The 25,024-nt window shown below is 34.0% G+C and overlaps 1 protein-coding gene across 1 annotated transcript in view; it reads left to right on the top strand.

Annotated features, from left to right (window-relative positions):
- Window positions 1–25,024, top strand: part of SPOCK3 (SPARC (osteonectin), cwcv and kazal like domains proteoglycan 3) — a 321,182-nt gene that overhangs the window by 250,405 nt on the left and 45,753 nt on the right. The window contains exon 5 of the mRNA XM_064585249.1: window positions 14,695–14,814. Within this exon, the coding sequence (XP_064441319.1) occupies window positions 14,695–14,814 (120 nt within the window). The remainder of the gene's footprint in view (window positions 1–14,694; window positions 14,815–25,024) is intronic.

The following is a 25,024-nucleotide window of genomic DNA, read 5'->3' as shown; positions in this document are numbered from 1 at the left end:
TAAACAATCTCCAAGGAGATGACCTTGTTAAAACAAAATTATTCACTTATGGTGAACTGCAAAAAAGAAGCTATAAAATGTGTAGCATTACTGCTGATAATCAAAAGACAAGTTATTTATTACTGAGGTCACAACAAAAACTGGAGACTCTAAAGTACTTTAAGACACTAATATAAGGACATTTTCTAATTTGTGGATTCAAATTAAAATGTGACAGGCATTTAACTGTTCTATATTGCTTATGTATATAATATTTAAGTAGAAGGAAAGTAGTAATTAAGAAAAATATACCTACACCTTAACAATATTGCATAATTTAACCATTTTTATCAACATTATTTTTAAATAACACCGCTTTCTACAATTCCTGATTACCTTTGAGTCTAGCACAAGCAGTATAAATTTATTAACCTTTTATTGTGCTTTTCTATGAACAGCAATTACATTCTAATACAATATTAGCTTATATCTTTTAGTATATGTGAAAGAAAATTGGCTACACCATTTAAATAGTGTTTATTGTAGGGGATTTTCTGAAATATGTAGTGTTTTATAAATTTAAAAATTCTTCCATTTGTTTCAGATTTATATATGTTGCTCTTGAAAAGCCAGTCAGGTTTTATTATTTCAGATGATTGCCGAGTATACCAACCTTTGCGGTTATGACTTCATTTTTACCTTACAGTAATTCTCTTAATGGCTACTAGAATTGATTGCAATAGTAGGCATGCCTTCTATTAATATTATGCAAGAGTAAAAGCAGTTCTTGGCAGGTTCCTGAATGGAATTCATCTGTTTAAATATGCATTTTTTTTATTACTGTCTAACCTTCTACAACCTTTAATGTCTATCTTTGCCATTAAAGATTAATACACCAGTCTATCAGATAAAATAATAATCCAAATGGATCTGCATTACTTCACCTCACCTATTAAGTCAGATGAAACTATATTTTTACTCTTTGTAGATGTATATGTCACAATAAATCACCATCCAGTAGGGAAGAAAACCTAGTATAATGTAATACTATGTTTGCAAAATATATGGATTGTCAAATATACTTTATGAATATCCAAAATTTTCCAGACCTACAAAAGGAGAATCCCTAAAGAAAATTAACAAAAAGGAATAGCACTATAGTTTCCATTGATTTAGCCATTTGTCCATCCATCCAACCAATAATTTTTAAAGTTCTATTTGTTATCCTATTTATTAATTATGCTGTGCAGAAGATTAGGTATTCGTGAAAAAAGATAGGTGTAGTTTCTTTTTTTTTTTTTTAAGATTTTATTTATTTATTTGACAGAGAGAGACACAGCGAGAGAGGGAACACAAGCAGGGGGAGCGGGAGAGGGAGAAGCAGGCTTCCCACTGAGCAGGGAGCCCGATGCGGGGCTCGATCCCAGGACCCTGGGATCATGACCTGAGCCGAAGGCAGACACTTAACCGACTGAGCCACCCAGGCGCCCCAAGGTGTAGTTTCATTTACCTTGTGCTAAGTATCCATTTCTATCTATGTATGTCTCTATCTATCTCTATATAGATACCTATATCTATGTACCTATATGTAGGTAGAGATAGATATAGGTATAGATATCGACATACATCTCCATAGATCATTACTGCCCAGAAGAAAATACAGTTCTGTAAAAAGTAAATAAATAAATAATTTTTTGATAATGCTATGTATTTTATCACTCAGAGATGCATATTTGTTGAAAGCATTTAATAAAACTCTTCATAAACTATGCAGAAAATAAATATGTTTAAAAATTTTTGCAGCTCTGTCTGTGTTTATTAAGCATTTTTTCAATGTGGAATCCTTTTTCATGAAACAAAATGTAACAGAAAACGTGATCTGTGAGGCATGTGGAAAACGCTGTGGCGGAAGAGACTGTTAAATCAGTGTATTTTTCTCATGCTGGCAGTGATTAGAAACCAACTTGGAAACAGATGGGAAATGCATGCTCTCTTTTTCATCACTTTCTTCAATATACAATTATGAGTGATACTTAATGATACTTAATGTTTAAAAGGCAGAGATGTAGAGAGATTTTAAATATACCTGAAAACATACATTTGAGAAGAGATTTTTAACCTCCGCCCTGTACGTTGTAGGTGATTTGAGTTACATTCTGTGACACTGTGAATAGTGTGACATCAGCTCAATGCATGTCTCCTGTTACTGAATTATGTCCCTCAAAATTCATGAATGTAGAAGTGCTAATTCCCAGTACCTCAGAATATGACTATTTGGAGAGAGAATCTTTCAAGAGGTGATTAAAGCAAAGTAAGGTCATATTAGTGGGCCCTAATCCTATGTGACAAATATCCTTAAACAAAGAGAAGATGAGGACAGAGTTGACACAGATTGGGGAATGACCATGGAGGACACAGTTAGAAGACAGCCATCTGCAAGCCAAGGAGAGATGCCTTAGAAGGAACCAAACCCGTCAACACCTTGATTTGGACTTCTATCTTCCAAAACTGTGAGAAAATAAATCTCTGTTGTTTAAGCCACCCAGTCTATAGTATTCTGTTATGACATCCCTGGAAAACTAATAGACCTACTAAGCATTTTCTTTAGGTCATATGGTCCAGTGGGTTCCTCAAACCCAACAGAAGGTAACAATGTGGTGCTGCACTCACCCCTCACCAGTGAAAATAATCTTAAAGCCCCCTTCTTTCACAGAAGCTGTTGGTGAAACCAATCTTCCTTTCGTTTTTTTTTTTTTTTTAAAGATTTTATTTATTTGAGAGAGAGAATGAGAGAGAGCACATGAGAGGGGGGAGGGTCAGAGGGAGAAGCAGACTCCCTGCTCAGCAAGGAGCCTGATGTGGGACTCGATTCCGGGACTCCAGGATCATGACCTGAGCCGAAGGCAGCCGCTTAACCAACTGAGCCACCCAGGCGCCCCAATCACGTTTTTGGTTTTTTTTTTAAAGATTCTTTTATTTATTTATTTGACAGAGACACAGCGAGAGAGGAAACACAAGCAGGGGGAGTGGGAGAGGGAGAAGCAGGCTCCCCGCTGGGCAGGGAGCCCGATGCGGGGCTTGATCCCAGGATCCTGGGATCATGACCTGAGCCAAAGGCAGACGCTTAACGACTGAGCCACCCAGGCGCCCTAGTTAATCACGTTGAATAAAAGAATAGAAATAATCCTTTGCATATTTAGATGAGTTAGATAAATACTCATTGTTCCTTCCATAAATATCAATGAATAACTCTGGGCATGGGATAATAATAGCCTTTCTGGTTATATGATCATAAATGTGTAATGTTTAAATTAAAGCTGTAGTGTAATGTTCCATTAATAGAAAATATCTGCTAAAAAATAGAAGATATCAGCAGGTATTTGAAGTCTCAAATACATCGATTCAAAACCTTTAGTTTAAAAAGTGTTGACACGACTTGATATTTATTCTCCTCCTCACCTAACAGAAATGGATTTATCTCTGTTGTGTACAACATTAAATATTCCAACAAAGTTTGTCATCTTTAAGACGTTTGCCTAGAATGCTACTGTGTCTCTTGATTCTGTCCCTTGTTGCTCCTGCTATTCAGAGAGCCCTTTTTAAAACCTCAAATGCCACTGATGTCAGCAGGTAATGAATCATGTATTACTAATGCCCAAATGCCTGCTTGGAGACTCATCCATTCAACCTGTGCCCTCTAATGTCTGAACAGAATGCCTCTCGGAATAAAACACCTCAATCCTTAGGCTGCTTCTCAAAAAGAAAATTACTTATGAATCAGAAAGTTTCACATACACTTGTGAACATCAATATTCTTTAATGGCTATAGAAATCGTAGCTCATGTTTTAATAAAACTGTGTGATTTATAACAATGCTGAAGACTCATGGTTTCACTTCCATAATTTATCACTTACAAATTTTAGTACAACTTTAATGCACCCCACACACAGACTGAAATAATCCTCGGTAAGGAATTACTCTCTAAGATGTATGCGAGTGTGTGCTACGGTATGTGTTTATATTTGTCAGAGAGGATTTGGAGGGCAATTTACCTGATTTTGTACTTTTGTGTGGCAGAGACATGAGTATTGTATTATAATAAGATCTACTCCAAATCCTTTTGTCCCTCTATGACAATGCCTGGAGGAATTTTTAACTGAGCTTTTTTTTTTTTTTTTTAAAGATTTTATTTATTTATTTGTCAGAGAGAGAGAAAGAGAGAGAGAGAACAATCAGGGGGAGCAGCAGATAGAGGGAGAGGAAGAAGCAGGCTCCCCGCTGAGCAAGGAGCCCGATGTAGGACCCGACCCCAGGACCCTGGGATCATGACCCGAGCTGAAGGTAGACGCTTAACCAACTGAGCTACCCAGGCATCCCTTAACTGAGCTTTTTAATAAAGGCATGGTTTAAAATTGGACTCTGCTTTGGAATGAGACTTATCTGCATTTTATTGTATAATTAGGTAATTGTGTGTGTGTATGTGTGTGTACATTTCCATTTACATGTATGTTCTGCTTTAAATTTCAGTTCCTCTTTATTTCAGGCAAAGCTTCTAGATTTTCTTTAATGAGGCATCCTCCTTTGTTTTCAAAATGTCAGAGACATGTTGATCTTTTCCTACATCCATGCTATTCTTGTCCTTCCTATCTTTCTTAACAACTTTAGTCTCTGCTTTTGAATTTTCTCATACAGTCTTGAACTTGAGTCTTGAATGAAACATTCTGAAACACCCACAAAATTTCCAGCATCATTTACTTATTAGTCAGGAAATGTTCTCTTTTTCTCTAATTTGTATGTTCTTCGTGTTTCATGTATGTATTGTCTCCCTCAAGGCAGTGATGTGTATATTTTTACATTCTGCCTTGGGAATAACTTTCTCATCAGACTTCATGTTGAAAACATAATTCACAATGAAGAAACTGCCACTTACTTTGAAACTTAATGACCATATTCCTAAGGGTATTTAGGGATCTAACTTTCCTTCACTACGTGAGGTCAGTTCTGTAGACTATATACATGCTATATTCATTTTGAGTTGGACAAATGAATGTAACTCATTCATACATACAAATATGTAACTCAAGCCATTTTTGTGCTGGGGAACTTCTCCAACCTTCATTAAGTTTGTATAAATCACTATCTATCAATACTACTTAATTTCTCAAAAATTGAAATATAAATAAATAAAAACTAAAACGGTGTACATTTTAAATATGTTTAAAATGGTTTGTGAGGTTAAAAGTTTCTATTTTACAGAGATCAGTTTCTGTATGTCCCAAGAGTCTTTAAATGTTCATATTCTATGACCCCATAACTCCATTTCTAAGATTTTTCAAAGAGACAGCAATAATTGTTGAATAAAGGTTTGTCCTAGTTCTTTTTATATACACATAAGTTGGAATTTTGTATTCCTTATATACAATATTTATTTGTGGGAATTTTTAACAAGTTATATATTCAAATAATGGTATTTTTACATCTACCATATCTTTTGCTGTCAGATGTTTTTATAACCTGAGAAAACTATCACTTTATAATGTAAAACAAAGGAGTAATATTAAAAATTATTTGTCTGAAAAAAATAAAAATAAAAATTATTTGTCTGACATGGCCCAAGTTATGCAAAATTTACATAGCAGATAAGCAAAGTAAATATTGAACATTGGATACCTATTAGTGAGGGTGTTAAATATATAGTTTTATGTTTATTCTTATTAATATACATTATAAAATGTATATGTTTATAAAATTGGCGTCTCTTACATTGGTAAAGAGAAAAAATGGATTTTTAATTCTGCTGTAAAAATAACTTTTTTAAAAAAGTAAAAAAATTTTAAAAAGTAAAAAAAAAATCATCATCATGTAGTGTGAACTGTAGTTTAAATTCTCTAACAACTAGATAGTTCATAAATGGCTTTTCAAATATAGCATGAAACAGTCATTATGGGTGATTGGAGCCTAGAAAGCAATGATGGAGATTCTTAAAAGAATATAAGCTAAAAGTCTTACTTACACACACACAAAAAGCTGAAAGATTTTTTCAAGATTATGCAATTTCATTTTATTTACATATTTGAAGGCATCTTGGTCAATGTGGACTGAAAAAGAAAAGATCAAATAAAGCAAATATACAAGGCTTGTGGTAAAGCCATTCAGAAATGTGGAAAGCTGAGCTATTTATTCATCAAATATTTATTAATCACTTCTTTATGTGCTGGCACAGCTAGATATAAAAAGTAAAGATAATTCTGGGGCCCCTGGGTAACTCAGTAGGTTAAGCGTCTGCCTTCTGTTCAGGTCATGATCTCAGGGTCCTGGGATCAAGCCCCACGTCAGGCTCCCTGCTCAGTGGGGAGCTTGCTTCTCCCTCCACTTCTTCCCCTGCTTGTGCTCTCTTGTAGTCTCTCTCTGTCAAACAAATAAATTTTATTAAAAAAAAAGGATAATTCAAGAATATTTTATCCATACCCAAATAATTAAAAGTGGAAGTTCAATAAGAAATAAACTCTCCCTCCTCCTTTTTTTTTTTTTTAAGATTTTATTTATTTGACAGAAAGACGGAACACAGGCAGGGGGGTGGGAGAGGGAGGGGCAGGCTTCCCGCTGAGCAGGGAGCCTGATGCGGGGCTTGATCCCAGGATCCTGGGATCATGACCTGAGCCGAAGGCACACGCTTAACTGACTCAGCCACCCAGGTGCCCCTCCCTCTTCCTCTTTAAGCTGAAGTAACCATTATGCTCTGCAGAACCTTGTCTCTTAACGTTGTCTTTTTCGTCTCCGGGACGTTATGGCCTATGGAATGGGAGTACAGGAGTGGATGTTGAGAGGCAAGTTGGTTGGACTTTTCTTTGTGTGGACTTGGTCTTGTAAATAAATATTCACGTGAAGCCAGACTTAAGCCCTTTTCCCTATAGAATAGTTGTTTTCTGCAGGTTTTCACTGTAGCACATTCACATATCAATCTAGTCCCATGGAGGATGTGATCAGAATCTCTATACTTTAAAATGCTTAGAAGGGGTAATGGCAAATATATTTATCAGCAGTGAGGTGTGGTGATATTTCATTCTTCACTTCATAGCAAATCAGAGACTTAGGAAAATCTCTTCGTAACCCAAAGCTCATGGTGGGTGGGGAGGGGGCGGTGGGAAGACACCAAATATGTTTGAATACTTTGTGTAATTATTTTTTAACATTTAGCAAAAATAAATGATGATTTGAGAAAAACTGCTTAAAACCTTATGAGTCGAGCCTAATAGAGACAGACAGTAGCCAGTGTGCTAAACCAACTATTGAAACAAAACTGGTAACATTCTCCTAAGTTAGAACACAATTACAAGGTGGATCTCACTACCCCAATCTGAACCTTCCAGAGCCTCTCTTCCTTCACGTCTGTGTTTAGATCTGAGCTTCTTATTACATAACATTGTTTTGATGAACAACTCATAGTGACAGACATCAGTGTTCTTTCTTTAATAAATGATGATCTTATTAATTACATATATGTTACAATGTAAGCATATCCAGAGTATTTAGCATTTTTTTGTAAAAGGAAGAATGTGTTACCTATTGAGGTAAGAGCGCATGAAAGTGTTTGAGACTTGAGAAAGTATTTATTGCCCCTAAAATACAAAATGAAAAGAAAAATGAATAATCAAAATTAAATGTTTAATAGTTCTAAACATGTCAACTTCATTAATTTTTAAATTTTATATTTATAAAATTAATTAAGGGGCAGCTGGGTGGCTCAGCCAGTTAAGCATCTTTGGCTCAAATTATGATCTCAGGGTCCTGGGATCAAGCCCCCCCCCATGTGGGGCTCCCTGCTCAGCTGGGAGTCTGCTTCTCTCTCTCCCTCCCTCTACCCCTCCCCCACTTGTTCTTGCTCTCTTTCTCTCTCTCTCAAATAAACAGATAAAAATCTTTAAAATAAATAAATTAAATTAAACTATAGGAAGTGTGTGGTTTTTGATTTGGCAAGAATTCTCACTTTGCCCAATGCTTTCAGATAAATCATTGCCAATTTTAAATTAAATGAGTTAATTGTTGGCAAAAGAAAATTAACTTGCGCAATTATAAAAAACATTTTCAAAGACTTTATATCTAAAATATTATCTTTAATGTATGCTGTTAGTTAGGGCCTCTAAAAGTAAAATATCTTGGACTTCTGGAAAGCACTGAAATGTTACTAGTATCTTTCCATCAATTCTCACTCTATGTAATTTTCTCTTAGTAATATCAAGAACCTGGAATGTTGAATACACAGTAGCCTTGTGTAGACCTGTCACTGATACATTGTTTATTGCTAAGGAAGAGATGCTACTTGAACATAATAGAAATTGTTCTGAATTAGGAGCACCAGTTTTGCCACCAAATACTATGATTTTAAATGAGGTAACAAATTCTCTAAGCCAATAGATGTTATAAAGAAACTAGTACCTCAATGTCTGATTTAATGAGTAGGATCAATAAATGTTAACTGTCCTCCCTCAGCTCTTATGCCCACAGTGTGCATTTAGAATTGTCCAGCAGTTTCCATGAAGGAGAGAGACAGTGCAGGGAGCGGAAGGACCCTCTACTACTGATTTTTAAGCGTGGGGTTAAAAAGGCAAAAGGCATGGAAGGGATTATAATGGAAATCAACAAGCAACCTCCTGCCCCACTTCTCATCCCATCCCTGGGTCACAGAGCTAATCATTTTTAAGTCTTGCTGGTTTTCCCCATCTGGTGATTAGCTCATTTGTGAAATAGCTATTTATCAACTTCAAACATTACCTTTAGATTCTCTGCTTTGATAAATGAGAATATATTTCACTTCCCTCCCACTTTCCAAAATAATTACATGGCTATTCTTAGTTTTCCACTGATTACAATTGAAAAAGCAAAAACAGGGCGTGGGTGGCTCAGTTGGTTAAGTGACTGCCTTCGGCTCAGGTCATGATCCTGGAGTCCCTGGATCGAGTCCCACATCGGGCTCCCTGCTCGGCAGGGAATCTGCTTCTCCCTCTGACCCTCCCCCCTCTCATGTGCTCTCTCTCATTCTCTCTCTCTCAAATAAATAAATAAAATCTTTAAAAAAAAGAAAAAGAAAAAACATTAGTTAAAAAAACAAAAACAAAAACAAAAAACATTTAACCATATGTTTCCAATTCCCTAGGTATCTTTTGCCTCCTCTTTTGTAAAACGAGGGCTGAACATTCACATGGTTCCTTCTATGTGTCTTCACTTCACTTCCCTATTTCAGGTGGCTATCATTGCCAAAGTTGTTAACACGAATTATATTGAATAACCATTGTTAGGTCTTCTGTAAATTCTTTATAAGGTGACTCGATTTGTATATCAAAAGTTTTTACAGTATCATGATGATGTAAATATTGTTCACTCAAATTGATAATTTATGCTAGAATTATATCTGTAAAAATAACATTTCTTCTATTTCAATGGAGAATATTACTAGCATCGCTTTTAAATGTATTCTACCATTTCACATCCCAGCTGCCTTTATTATGACTGATAACTTTTTACAAGTTGTCAATTAGAAACTATTTTGTCAAATCACACTCTCCCTCTAGCTGTCCATCAGCTTTGTTCCATCTTTAGATGCCCTTACACAGGTAGTTTCAGCAGTGTGCTTCTAAGTTTTCTTGAGTGGAGTGCCTCTTTTGTGAATCTCATGTCTTTTTCTTAATCTCCTTTCATTTTGTTGCAGCCCATTCTCATGGTGGCATGGAATGCAAAAATCTCTGAGTTCTTGTATATCTGAAAATGTCTTTATTATGTCCTATTTTCTTAATAATAATGGATATGGGATGCTAGATTAAAATTCATTGTCCTTAGAATTTTGAAGGCTTGCTTCAAATTCTTCTATAATCCATTATTGCTAAGATTTTTGGAATACTGATTCTTTGCCTTTGATAGTAATCTTTTGTTTGCTTTTTGTTTGATTGTTTATTTTTGTTTTCTTCCTGAAAGCTCTTATAATCTTTTTATATTTCATATTTTAAAAGATGTCTTAGTGTGTGTATATGTGTATGTTTAATTCATTCAGTTAAGAGCTCAGTGGTCCCCCTTTCTCTGAAAACCTCTCTTTCTGTTATAGGAAGTATTTTCTATATTTTAAGATGATTTTTGTCAATTTCAAATTTTTCTTTCTCTCTTAATAATTTCTGTAAGTTGAGTATTGAGCTAAATCTCCATGTCTCCTATTGTTTCTTTTATGTTCTTCCTCTCTCATCTCCCTCTATTGTTTTCATTTTACATTCTATAAATTTTTATTGGTTTTATCTCCACCCATTCTATTACATATTTTGTCTTGCCAAATATGTGATTATGTGTGTGTGTGTACACAAGTATAAATACATGCATAACTTTTCCAAGACCTCTTTCTTTTTCACTTGTTTGCTTTATATAATACCTGCTCTAATTAATAATTTGACAATAATTATTAATAATTAATAATCTGACACAATTGAAGAAGCTTGCATTGAAATTTAGCTTTTTTATTCAAATTTAGTTTAAAGCCATATTTATTACATAATGATTTTTTATTCTGTTATTTATTTCTGACTACAGATACAAAGAGATCAATGAGTACCAAGCACTGCTTTAGTTCACTATTGGCTATAAAATTTAGAGCAGTCATTTAACTTCTATATCCCAGTTTCCATAGTTACAAAAAAGCCATAATAATCCTTAATCTAATCTTCCAGACTTGATATTAAAATCAAATGTAAAGCCTCATTAAAGGCATTTCATGCTGTGTAAGTGCAAGATATTATCTCTAGAAAAAGAATCCATGTAGTAGAACTGTTGGAAAATATGAAGAAAAGACATTAATTGACTTCTTGAAAAGAGCAGTTGTAAATCACTGATGACTTGTAGACACTTCAAGGGTGAGATCTGACTGGTTCTGTTCCAGTTGGAACCTGTCTGCAACAAAAATTTGGTAGCCAGTGAAGTAGAAATGTCATCCTATAAATAAAGCTATGTTTCTATATTGTTTAAGCTAAGCATTTCTTTTGTGTGTGTGTGACAAGGACACTTTGACTCATGATATATAAAAAATAATGGCACCATTGCAGCCTCCCTAAAAAAATAGGAAGAAGAAGAATAGGCAAGTATTATTGAATAATCTCCACTTGGGGCTCTTGTTAACTACTGCAGAATGTGTGGTAGCATAAACTGTAGCTTATTGTTCAGTAAGATCTCTGTGATATTTGTATTTGGCATTAAAAATTGGACTTGAGGGTACATGATTCCTTTAAAGTCGAGAGATGTATTTATATAGGTTTTGTGTTATTGTCTTCTAAAAATGTGTTCTGCTAACATCATATATCTTTGCCATGATGATCATCTCACATCACTGCCAACATAACTTACTGAAATGGAAATGTATAAGCTTTAAGTAAAGCAATGCTTGACTTGTTTGTCCTAGGTTCTTGTTCTTGCTGTTTTTATTACTGGTTTGCAATAAGGATTAAAACCTTGGACTCAGAATTCCATATTTTTTGAATTCATAACTTGGCTCTGCCACTTACCTGTCTGACCTCAGGCAAATTAGTTCTACAGCTCTCAATGCCTCAATTTCTTAACACTTAAATGGATATAATACTAGTTTAATCTTCATAAAGTTTCTATAAGGATTAAACATGTTAATATATGTAATTATAACAGTAAGTATGCATTGCTAGCTGTTATTATCAGTATTATTATAATTATCACTGTAGGATTCTTAATTCCTAAAATATTTAATTACAGTAAAGGCATGACCTCATATTGAAACTTAAGCTAAGGTGTGTGTGACACACAATAAATATATGTAATGTTCATATTTAGATAAATTAAAAAAATCTGTACTAACACTTTGTTAATGATATAATAAATGCTGTATTTACTAATGCAAGAAAAGAAAATATGTGCCAATCTGTTCAACAGACTTAAATCATTCTTCAGCAGATATTCTATTGGATAAAATTTTGCTTTTTGCTGGGTGTGGTTTTGGGGAAAAAAACATAAGATGGATAAAGGAAATAACTAAAATTCATTTTTAGATGTTCATTTGCTTAAAGTAGGTAATGCCTTAACATGCCTTAACTCTTAAAAGAATAAAAAAACATGCTTTAACTCTTAAAAGTATAAGTGTACATATATTGATATCACTGGGCAATTTATATCCCCCCAACCCAATTCTCATTACAGAGGTGACAATGTTTCAATCTCTTATGTGTATTTCCAAAGATACTGTAAGGAGTATAAACAAACACATTTTTCCTCCCTTTTTACCAATGCAAGCATAGTTAACACATTCTTTCCTCCTTATCTTTTTTTCACCAAAAGCTATATTGTGTGTTGAAGTCTATATCAGTACATAATAAGCTTCTAAACTTTATTAAGGACTTATATAGGCTTCACTGGATAGATGTACCTGACTAATCTCGCCAGGCCACAGCTGAGGGACAGTTTTGTTGTGAACGTACTTGCTGTTATAAAAGTGCTGAATAAATAATATTTGTACAATTTAAATTAGTTGGTATATATATAGTATACTGTATGATCATTTTTAAGAAAAGGAATTGCTAGGTCGTGGGTTAATGCATGCCAATTAATTTTTTAAAGAAATTTTAGTTTTAAATTTATTTTTGAATATTAATACAGGTATATAACACACAACTCAAAGGGGAAAAAATGAATGGTAAAAAAAAAAGACTATCTCATACTACTTTCATATTCATCCAGTTCCTCAAACTGGAGATAATTAGTCTTATCCGCTTTATATATATCCTTCCAGAGATACGTGATGCGTATATGTGTATGTAGAAGAATTTCTCTTTTTCAGGTCGGCTTTTGTCTTCTATAGCATAACAGTTTATAACTTCGGAAGATTCTTGCCTAGATGTTTGTGTAAACATAGATACCAGGCTATATTAGGAGCACACTATGTATATTGCCTCATCACTCGGTCTCAGCCATTGTTCTTATCAGAAAATAAGCTATAGTGAAAGTCCCAGAAAACATGTTTTCTGGGACTTTCACTATAGCTTATTATTTTCCCTGGATGAAAGAATAGTGATGAATTCTGTACGTTGCTCTGTCCTCGACCAAGGATTTGCAAACTACTACCATCTGCCTCTACACTGGGAACACGATATGCATTCTGGATTCCTCTTTACTATCTTCCGAAAAATTACTTTCACTTCTCTCTTAAATCTTTTATTTCCTGTGTCTCAGCCATCCTCTTTCTTGGTTCTCTCTCTGCTGTATCACATCCTTCAGTAGCTTCCTAAAGAAACGTTATGGGGGTGGTTAGTTTTTTAATCCTGTATATTAAAACATCCCTTTAGCTTATTCTCTCACCTGATTTTTCTAGATACAGAATTCTTAGTTTAAAATATGAAGCAATTTTTCAATTGTCTTTTTGATCGCCAATGTTGCTAATGAAAAAATGAAGATGTCCTGATACCTTATTCTTTGTATATGATAACTTTTGTTACCCTCCCCCCTGGCAACTTATGGGATCTTCTTTTATGCCTCTACTGTTCTAAAATATCAAAATGCTTTGCTGCTATGGATCAGCCACCCTATTGGGTACTTTGAAAGTCCTAGTAATCGAATTTGATTCCCTTTAATACTAAGAAATGATCTTAAATTACATTGCATTATATCATACTATATTACACATGTTATGTATAATACATATAGCGATATAATGTATATAGTTTATATTAAATGTACTGTAACATTTATAAATCAGCATGTAAGTTTTTTTTTTTTAAACAAAATGAACAAGAGTACTATCAAAGAGTGCTTGTCAGTTCAGGAATTTGCATATATGCTACATACAGAGGAGTAAGCCCCACAGTATTGATGCTCTCTAAACAATGGAAATAAGTATTTCTTATATTTTCAAAATATTTTGGCAACAAAGGACTAAATTTGACATGCCACATTTTAGCATTAATCTCTCACACACATACACACAGATACATATATATATATAATATATTCTACTACTCTTTATTGTAGAGACTATTCTAGAGAATATAATTATTGGTAGGTAACAATAGTTTTTTAAAAGAGGAATTAATTTAAGTTCCAAATGTCAAAGTTTGCTAACACCTTATTCTTAAAACAGAAATTTATATTATTTTCTTAAATATTTTACAATCGTTCTTAATGTCAAATAAGATAGCTTTTCCTTTTCTATGCCTAAAAAAATATATAGGTTTAAAGCAAATAGAGACAGCATATATTTATAATTGATAATTCCTATGTGGATTTAATATACTAATGCAGATTTATAAAATCATAACAGTAATAGCTATTGCCGATAATAAATGTGTAAGTATTCATTTTGGATTTTCAACCCTTTATTTCCCCAGATCATCTACCTTCTTACCATAACAAAAGTGTTCCGCACAAATAGTATGACTAAATATATGTGATATTAACAATAAGAACATTCCATCAAGTGCTATATTCCACTGAGGAGTGGAGGTAGATTTCTACTAATAGTTTTCCTTATTGAACAAAATGTACAATGTTACTATATTACATCTAGTTATATTTGAAACATATATTTATTTATTTTCATTTTAAAAAGCTGAAACACACTTAAAATTGTATTACATATTTTTTTGTTATTGGAATAATTTGAGAACTAACATTGGCATTATGCTAAGTTATTATTAAAGATTTGTGTTGTTTCTCTTTGTTTTCAGCGTGCAGTGACCTGGAATTCAGAGAAGTGGCAAACAGATTGCGGGACTGGTTCAAGGCCCTTCATGAAAGTGGAAGCCAAAACAAGAAGACAAAAGCACTACTGAGGCCCGAGAGAAGCAGTAAGATTTCTAAATTTCATATGTGACCTTGTCGTTGATATGGGACTTTATTTCCAATGAATCATTTAAATCAAAGCACATATTTCAAAATGTATTCTTTGCTGAGGTGCTGAACAAAAATCAGAACATTGTGACTACTTCCAAACACACTCATAGTATTTTGCAAGGAAATAAAACATTGTGACAACTCTGGTTGGTAGAAAAAGAAATATCCCCTCAGAGACAACATTAACTTGAAGTGAAAGTGTAGGAATATTTTTCAGTGTTTTGATAGCAGTGGGAAAGAATAAAACAACACAGGAAATAAAGGTAAGATTAGTAGAGTACTTGAGATTTTTACAGACACAATTAAGCCCCCATACCCCGCCCCCCCCGCCCAGGTTATCCTTTTCATGATGGCTTTGCAGATATTTCTACTTTGATTCAGCAAAGCCAGTAGACAAAAAAGATGCTTTCAACGACATAGTGCAAATCAAATTCATAAAAAAAGAAGAAAATAAGAGTTGTTTGAAGATTATATGATTCTTTTATCATCTGTATAATTTCCTGAGTGTTTTCTAATTCCTTAGAAGTAGAAAATGGCAATTGAAGTAAAACACTTGTTATGAAAATTTTATGAACTTTTTATGTTTTTTCATGTATGAAAATATTTATTACACATTTAATACATGTATAAGGAAGATATTGAAATATGAGCTTAATTTGGAGAGCTTTCAAAGATTTAAGTATTTGCTCTAAAATGCAAGAAGAGGTGGTAGAGCAGTAATGAGAAGCAACATCTTGTAGTTGACAAAGTCCCAAGTGTGTGCCCTTCTTTGCTCATTGTGACATGACCCATTCACTCTACCTTGCAATCCTCAATTACCACTTTCTAACAAAATCACTTCATAGATGGGCACAGTTATCCATAATCTATATTTCCCAAAACACCTCATTTCTTTTTCTTCTCATCAAGGGAATTTCTACAATCCCAACCTTTTGTATTTATGAATCTTATGAATGGTCTTAAATAATTTAATAATTCTTTTTAATTGAACTAATTCAGCTATCATTGATAGACATAATAATTATCTTTGAATGCGTGATGACTATGTATATATGTTTCTTCTTATGAACTTCAGAAAGAAATTATAGTATTGTCCCTACCCTTTAGGAGTATTTCTCAGGTTTGTCTTTGGAATTATTGATTACATTTTTGGCAGATGTTATATTTTTTGATGCCTTGAATGTAATTAAAATGACTAATCTTACTTAGTAGAGACAATAGAGTATATTTGTCCCTGTATTCATAAAGCAAATATATCTGAGGTGGGGCAAAAGTTTGTTCCAGACCCTTACATATGATATTTTAAAATTCATATCTACACCTATCTTACCAATTCCCATATTTGAATATTTTTATTTCTTGATCTCAAATTTCTTCTTTGAACTTGAATTTAGACTAGTGATTTCTCCCATATTTGGAGATGGATAAAAGGAGAGCTTGTAGAACACTCAGCACAGTGCCTAGTTAATTGTACATATTCATAAATATCATTTCCCTTTCTGGGTTCTTCTTTCAAGAAATGAGGCACTCTTAATATAGTAGGTTATTTACAAGAAACCTTAAGTAGTTGAGTATCTTTGGAAAGTAAATGAAAAACTGGGCATAGGATTATTTATACTACTTGAAATGGTCAGAGGCCAACTAGAAGTACATTTCCAAAAGGAAATAATCCATTAGAACAGGTAAGACAAATCACCTCAAGAAAGGTGGCTGACTCCCTCAATTCCTCAGATCTGTGTATCATCTGAGGGTTATTTATTTATTTATTTATTTATTTATTTATTTATTTTTATTTGAGAGAGAGAGAGAGAGGGATGGAACATGAAGGGGGGGGGGATGAGAGGGAGAAGCAGACTGCCTACTGAGCAGGGAGTCCTATGCAGGACTTGATCCTGGGACTCCAGGATCATGACCTGAGCCAAAGGCAGTCACTTAACCAACTGAGCCACCCAGGTGCCCCCTGAGTGACTTCTTTCCTGACTCCATCATATTTAATTTGTGAACCAACCCACAATATTATATTCCCTGATTTCTTTCTATTTTTATTTTTCCTTCATAGCATTTCTCACTATCTACTATAGTAATAAACTACTTGTTTATTTAGTTTATTGTCTCTCTCTCTCTCTCTCTCTCTCTCTGTCACACACACACACACACACACACACACACTAGATAACTGTGAACTTAGTGAAAGCTGAGATCTTTATATATAACACTGTATTATTGGAGTACAGAATAGTTTGACACATAGTACTCCTAAATAAAAATAAGTAGTATTACTGAATGGAATAAACAAAGCAGCGATCAAAATACTGCATTATCTGGATATACCACAATTTAATCAATAATTTTTCTCCTAAGAATGATTGTTTATGATTTCCATTATTTTCTCCATGACAACCAATTCTGCAATTGATAGTTATGCTTTTATTTCTAAGAAAGATTCCAAGAAGTGGAAGTGATGGGTCAAAATGCATGCATTTCAAATGATAAATGATAATAGATGTTTCAGGCTCCTTTGCAAAAATCTTAAGGTATTTTTAATTTCTAACAGCAAAACATGAGAGTTAACTTTTGTCTTCATTCTTGGCAGCAAAAATATTACCATTCCTTTTAACTTTTCCATTCTGGTGAGCATGCTATTATAATTCATTGTTAATCTAATTTTCATTCCATTTATTAGCAGTGAATTTGAACACAAATATATTAGTGGGGGGAACTTTTATACAGCAAAACAAAATAAAATGACTCTTTCAGCTTGGCTACTCTAATGAAATACTAGAGACTAGGTGGATTAAACAATAGACATTTCTCAAATTATGGAGGCTGGGAAGTCCTACTTAATGGGACTGGCAGATTGGATTCCTGGCGAAGACTATTTTCCTGCTTGTAGACAGACATCTTTTCCCATGGCAGAGTCAGAGAGAGATCTCTCTGGGGTCTCTTCTTATTTAGGCACCAATCCCCTCATGTAGGCTCTACCTTCATGACCTAACTATGTCCTTTTTCAAACGCCATCAAATTGGGGGATAGGACTTCATCATAAGAACTTTGGGAGGATACGATTCAGTACATAGCACAAAACAAAACAGCACACAAACACAAACACACACAAAACCACTAGTTATATCAACTTATATGTTCAATTCTAAGAAAGGTATATTGATGTCTTCCATTATAATTGTATTTAATAGTTTCTTCTAGTATTTTGGGGAGTTTTTGCTATATGTGTTTGCTATTCTATTTTTTAGAATGTATAGATTTATTTCTGTTCTAACCATTAATAAATTATGCTCCTTATCACTTTATTTTATGACATTATATTCTATTTACTTCTTTTTTCCACATATTTCACCTAATCTCATAGTAATACTATCATTCCTACATTTAATTTTATTACATTTGCCTGATATACTTGCTAACACTTTATTACCAATTTTTCTTTATTACTTAGACCTAAATGTCTTTCTTGTAAGTATCCATAGTTGAGCTTTCAGTTTTCAATATGACAGTGAGAAAACTTTTGATTCTTTTATAATCAAGTTATAATATTAAAGTCAACATAAAGCACAGAAAAATATTCTGATAAAACACAGAATGTTTGCCATTTAAGAGATTACCCAGGAGACAAAGAAAACCTTATTTTCACAATTTCTAATTAAGAACAGACCAATAATGCAAGAAAATTTTGTCATCTTAAAAGAGAGACAAAACAAATTTTAGTTTTGCATCTGTATAATATTTGATACTAATTTAAAAAAAAATCTTATATAATAAACCTTTCAAATATTAGTGAGCACTGACCATGACAATATTTTGGGGGATTGTTTTATAATTTTTGTATTTATGTAGATTTTGTCATGCATTTTTGGAACAATGAGTCATTTTATTTTAGGATAAAACTATGTTTTTAACAAAGACATATCTTGCATACCTTGCATATCAAGTTGCTTGTATCATTATTTTTTCCTAGTAGAGTATTACTTATATAGATATTACAATTTTAAATTACAGTAATTTTTATTTTATATAGAAAACTATGAGGTAGATATTTTTAAACTCTTATGCATTAGCATTTTGCAGTAATTTTTGAGGAATGTCCGTACTGTTTCCACAGTGATGGTAGCAATTTACATTCTTACCAACAGTATACTAGAGTTCTTTTTGTCTACATCCTCACCAACACTTGTTGTTTCTTGTCTTTTTTTTTATTTTAGCCTTACTTACAGGTGTGAGGTGATATCTCATTGTGGTTTTGATTTGCATTTCCTTGATGATGAGTGATGTTGAACATCTTTCATGTATCTATGGCCATCTGTATGTCTTCTTTGGAAAAAATGTCTATTCATGTCCTTTGCCCATTTGTTAATCAGGCTGCTTGTTTTATTTGGTGTTGAGTGTATAAGTTCTTTATATATTTTGGATATTAGCCTTCTACCAGATATGTCATTTGCAAATATCTTCTATTCAGTAAGTTACCTCTTTGTTGATGATTTCCTTTGCTGTGCAAAAGCTTTTATTTTCATGTAGTCTCAATAGTTTATTTTGCCTTTGTTTTTCATGCCTTAGGAGACATATCTAGAAAATGTTGCTATGGCCAGTATCAGAGAAATTACTGCCTATGTTGTCTTATAGGATTTTCAGGTTTCATGTCTTTAATCCATTTTGAGTTTATTTTTTGTATCTGATGCTAAAAGGTGATCCAGTTTCATTCTTTTGCATGTAGTTGTAGTTTTCCCAGCACTATTTATTAAAGAAATGGTCTTTTTAAAACATTAAATTTATTAAGAGGTTATTTTTTTATTTCTAGAAATTTGAGTATAATATGTAATTTATATAAGCACTTATTATTCCTAAGCCAATCACAATAGAAATTTCTTTTTTTTAAAAGATTTTATTTATTTATTTGACAGAGAGAGACACAGTGAGAGAGGGAACACAAGCAGGGGGAGTGGGAGAGGGAGAAGCAGGCTTCCCGCTGAGCAGGGAGCCCGATGCGGGGCTCTATCCCAGGACCCTGGGATCATGACTTGAGCCAAAGGCAGACGCTTAATGACTGAGCCAAACAGGTGCCCCAACAATAGAAATTTCTTAAGAGATTTTATAATCTAATTTGGTAATAACATCTGAAGATAGGGGAAAACACACACACACACACACACATACATCCATGCACACTCATGCATACACATGGACATGTGTAGAGTTTAAAGCTTTGGCATTTTAGTCTTGAGTCATGTACATGCATAGAAATATAAAACTCACTGGTTTATATCAAAGAACTGTCTCTCATCCTTGCCTCACATTTACATTTTTATAAAGATTATGTTTATGGAGGATGGAATAAGTTGTGGTTATATAGTTAAATATGAGAACTGATGCTCTACCAATATTTAGAGAGGACATCTTTAACATTGTTTTCATTCTGATGTGCACTGTTATGGAAACTGTGGATGAAATTTTGCTTGAGGGACTGAGGAGAGTCCAGTTGTCCATCTGGGCATTTCCAAAGCCCATCTCAGAAGACAAAATGTCCATCCTGTTTCCAATTAATTCTTTTGGCTTCAGATGGTTGCTCTTGGGGTCTCTGGATCCCTTGAAAGCCCCTGATGGGGCAGAGTCCTAAAGTTTGACTGGTAGCAGGAGTTTGAGGGGCAGGACTAAGAAGAGAAAAGCCTCCATGAATACCAGGGTGAAGACCATGGGATCCAAGGGATGTTAGCACTCCAAGTCTCAGCACTATTAAAAAAAAAAAAAAAAAAAGCCAAATAAATGCAAATCTGGACTAGGTGAAGAAAGACTTTGGCATGAGAGAAAAGAAAGAAAAAAGGGGTAAGGGTGTTGAATGAAGACAGATGAAAAGATTTTAGGGAGCTGAAAGGAAGGTTGAAAGTGATAAAACAAAACAAAACAACAAAAGGTGGAGGAAGAACAAGAACTGATGGGAAGGCAGAGTTCTTAGATGCACCAGTGTAAGGAGATCCCAAGTTTTGCGAAACTTCATTGTAGTGTCAAATTATCCTTAAATAAATTTTGCCACTTGTAGAGATATTGGAAGGAAATAATGCCAATAAGAGTCCTACTCAACAGAAAAAGTCAGGAATTAAATTCCCACTCAAGAAAAGCCAAGAAGACTTAGGTCTAGGAAGATTCTCACTCAAACAGAAACAACAGGGAAAAGTACTGCTTAACAGAATCAAAGTAGCTTCTTATAGTACTATAATAGACAAATATCCCATAGCTCTGGGTTAGGAATTGTGACTTACCATAGTTCCCTAGCCGGGAACGACACAAAGTGTTTGAGAAGCCTCCATGAATACCTGAAGACAGTGGGATCCAAAGGGTACTCAGCACTTCAAGCCACAGCACCATAAAATATCAAATAAATACAAATCCAGATTAAGTAAAGAAAGACTATTCAAAAAGACTATTGGGGTATGGAAAATGCTTCAACCTCAAGATTTGCAAACATGTCAAATCAAACAAGAAAAGTCTTTTTTTTAGGGTTTTATTTAAATTCAAGTTAGTTAACATATAGTATATTATTAGTTTCAGGGGTGGAATTTAGTGATTCATCAGTTACATATAACACCCAGTGCTCATTACAAGTGTCTTCCTTAATACCCATCACCCAATTTTCCCAACTCCATTTGTTGAAGAGACTGTCTTTTTTTCCACTGGATATTCTTTCCTGCTTTGTCAAAGATTAGTTGGCCAAATAGCTGAGGGTCCATTTCTGGGTTCTCTATTCTGTTCTATTGATCTATGTATCTGTTTTTGTGCCAGTACCATATTATTTTGATGATTACAGCTTGAAGTATCGAATTGTGATGCCCTTAGCTTTGGTTTTCTTTTTCAACATTACTTTGGCTATTCAGGGTTTTTTTTTGGTTCCATACAAATGTTAGAATCGTTTGTTCCAGCTCTGTGAAAAATGCTAGTGTTATTTTGATAGGGATTGCATTGAATGTGTAGAAAGCTTTGGGTAGGATATACATTTTAACAATATTTGCTCTTCCAATCCATGAGCATGGAATGTTTTTCCATTTATTTATCTCTTTCTCAATTTCTTTCATAAGCGTTCTATAGTTGTCAGAGTACACCTGTTTGGTTAGGTTTACTCCAAGGTAACTTATGGTTATAGGCACAGTTGTAAATGGGATTGATTCCTTGGTTTCTCTTTCTGCTGCTTCATTATTGATGTACAGAAATGCAACAGATTTTTGTGCATTGATTTTATATCCTCAGACTTTGCTGAATTCTTGTATCAGTTCTGGCAAGTTTTTAGTGGAGTCTTTCAGGTTTTGTACATAGAGTATCATGTCAACAAAAGAAAACTGGAGTAACCATACTTCTATCAGACAAACTAGATTTTAAACCAAAGACTGTAACAAGAGATGAAGAAGGACACTATGTTGTAATATAAGTGTCTATCCAACAAGAAGATCTAACAATTGTAAATATTTATGCCCCTAACTTGGGAGTAGCCAAATATATAAATCAGTTAATAAGAAACTTAAAGAAATTCATTGATAATAATACAATAATAGTAGGGGAATTTAATACCCCATTCACAGCAATGGGCAGATCATCTAAGCAGAAGATCAACAAGGAAACAAGGGCTTTGAATGACACACTGGATCAGATGGACTTAACAGATATATTCAGAGCATTTCATCCCAAAGCAGCAGAATACGCATTCTTTCGAGTGCACATGGAACATTCTCCAGAACAGATCACATACTGGGTCATAAATCAAGCCTCTAATGGTACCAGATTAAGATCATACCATGCATATTTTCAGACCACAATGCTAGGAAACTTGAAATCAACCACAAGAAAATATTTGGAAAGATCACAAATACATGGAGGTTAAAGAATATCCTACTAAAGAATGAATGGGTTAACCAGGAAATTAAAGAAGAGTTAAAAAAAAAAAAATACATGGAAGCAAGTGAAAATGAAAACACTACAATCCAAAACCTTTGGGATGCAGCAAAGGCAAGCCTAAGAGGGCAGTATATAGCAATACAGGTCTTCCTCAAGAAACAAGAGAAGTCTCAAATACACAACTTAATCTTACACCTGGAAAAATAACAACAAATAAATCCTAATTCTGTCAAGAGAAGGGAAATAACAAATATTAGAGCAGAAATAAATGATATAGAAATAAAAAAAAATTAGAACACATCAGTGAAACTAGAAGCTGGTTCTTTGAAAGAATTAACAAAATTGATAAACCCCTGGCCAGACTTATCAAAAAGAAAAAAGAAGGGACCCAAATAAATAAAATCATGAATGAAAGAGGAGAGATCACAACACCACAGAAATACAAACAATTATAATAGAATATTATGAGCAATTATATGCCAACAAATTAGGCAATCTGGAAGAAATGAATAAATTCCTAGAAACATATAAACTACCAAAAGTGAAGCAGGAAGAAATAGAAAATCTGAACAGACCCATAACCAGAAAAGAAATAGAATCACTAATCAAGAATCTCCCAACAAACAAGAGGCCAGGGCTGGATGTCTTCCTTGTGAAATTCTACCAAACATTTAAGAATTAATACCAGCCACTGTGGAAAACAATATGGAGGTTCCTCAAAAAGATAAAAATAGAGCTACCCCATGATCCAGCAACTGCACTACTAGAAATTTCTCCAAAGGATACGAAAATAGTGATTCAAAAGGGCACATGCACCCCAATATTTATAGCAGCAATGTCCGCAATAGCCAAACTATGGAAAAAGCCCAGATGTCCATCAACAGATGAATAGATAAAGAAGATGTGGTGTATACACCACACACACACACACACACACACACACACACACACACACACACACACACACACACACAATGGAATACTACTAAGCCATTAAAAATGAAATCTTGCCATTTGCAACAATGTGGATGGAACTAGAGGATATTATGCTAAGTGAAATAAGTAGTCAATCAGAGAAAGATAAATACTATATGATTTCACTCATATGTGGAATTTAAGAAACAAAACAGATGATCATAAGGGAAGATAAAGACAGATAAAATAAGATAAAAACAGAGAAGGAGGCAAACCATGAGACTCTTAACTGTAGGGAACAAACCGAAGGTTGCTGGAGGGGACGGAGGTAGGGTGATGGGGTAATTAGGTGATGGGCATTAAGGAGAGCATTTGATGTAATAAGCACTGGGTGTTACATGCAACTAATGAATCCCTAAATTCTACCCCTGAAAATTGATAATACACTGTATGTTAACTAAATTGAATTTAAATTAAAAAAATAAAAATAAAATAAAATAAAGAATTAATATCCATTCTTCTGAAACTGTTCCAAAAAAATAGAAAGAACACTTCAAAACTCATTCTATGAGGCTAGCGTTACCTTGATCCCAAAACCAAAGATCCCACTAAAAAGAATTACAGACCAATATCTCTGATGAACATGGATACAAAAATTCTCGACAAGATACTATCTAATCGAATCCAACAGTGTATTAAAAGGATTATTCACCACGAACAAGTGGGATTTATTCCTTAGCTGCAGGGGTGGTTTAATATCTGCAGATCAATTGATGTGATACACCACATTAATAAATGAAAGGATAAGAACCATATAATCCTCTCAATAGACACAGAACAAGCATTTGACAAAATATAGCATCCTTTCTTGATAAAAACCCTCAAGAAAGTAGGGATAGAAGGAACATATCTCCACATCATAAAGTCCATATATGAAAACCCACAGCTAATATCATCCTCAATGGGGAAAAACTGAGAGCTTTTCCCTTAAGGTCAGGAACATGATAGGGATATCCACTCTCATCACTGTTGTTTGACATATACTAGAAATCCTAGCCTCACAATCAAACAACAAAAAGAAATAAAAGTCATCCACATCGACAAGGAAGAAGTCAAAGTTTCACTCTTTGCAGAAAAATCTTTCTTTTACAGGAAGGAGTAAGCAGGGCCAGCAATACTTTTGTGGATGAGGAAGCTAAATGTGTGAGGTAAGCAGGTAGCAAAATTTGGGCAGGAAATAATATTTCTGTGCTCAGCAGATTCTCAGAACATCAGTTAAGGAGGGGTTTTGTGTACCTTAGTGCTTTAGTCCTTGCTCAAACATGTGGAAAAGCCGAAGTTTAGGGGTCTGGAGGAGGA

This window comes from Mirounga angustirostris, unplaced genomic scaffold (assembly GCF_029215605.1).
Source record: "Mirounga angustirostris isolate CCGP_5_RB_7025 unplaced genomic scaffold, mMirAng1.0.hap1 SCAF_2, whole genome shotgun sequence".
Lineage (NCBI taxonomy): Eukaryota > Metazoa > Chordata > Mammalia > Carnivora > Phocidae > Mirounga > Mirounga angustirostris.
Note: the sequence above shows the minus strand (reverse complement) of the source record. Positions and strands in the feature narration are given on the sequence as shown.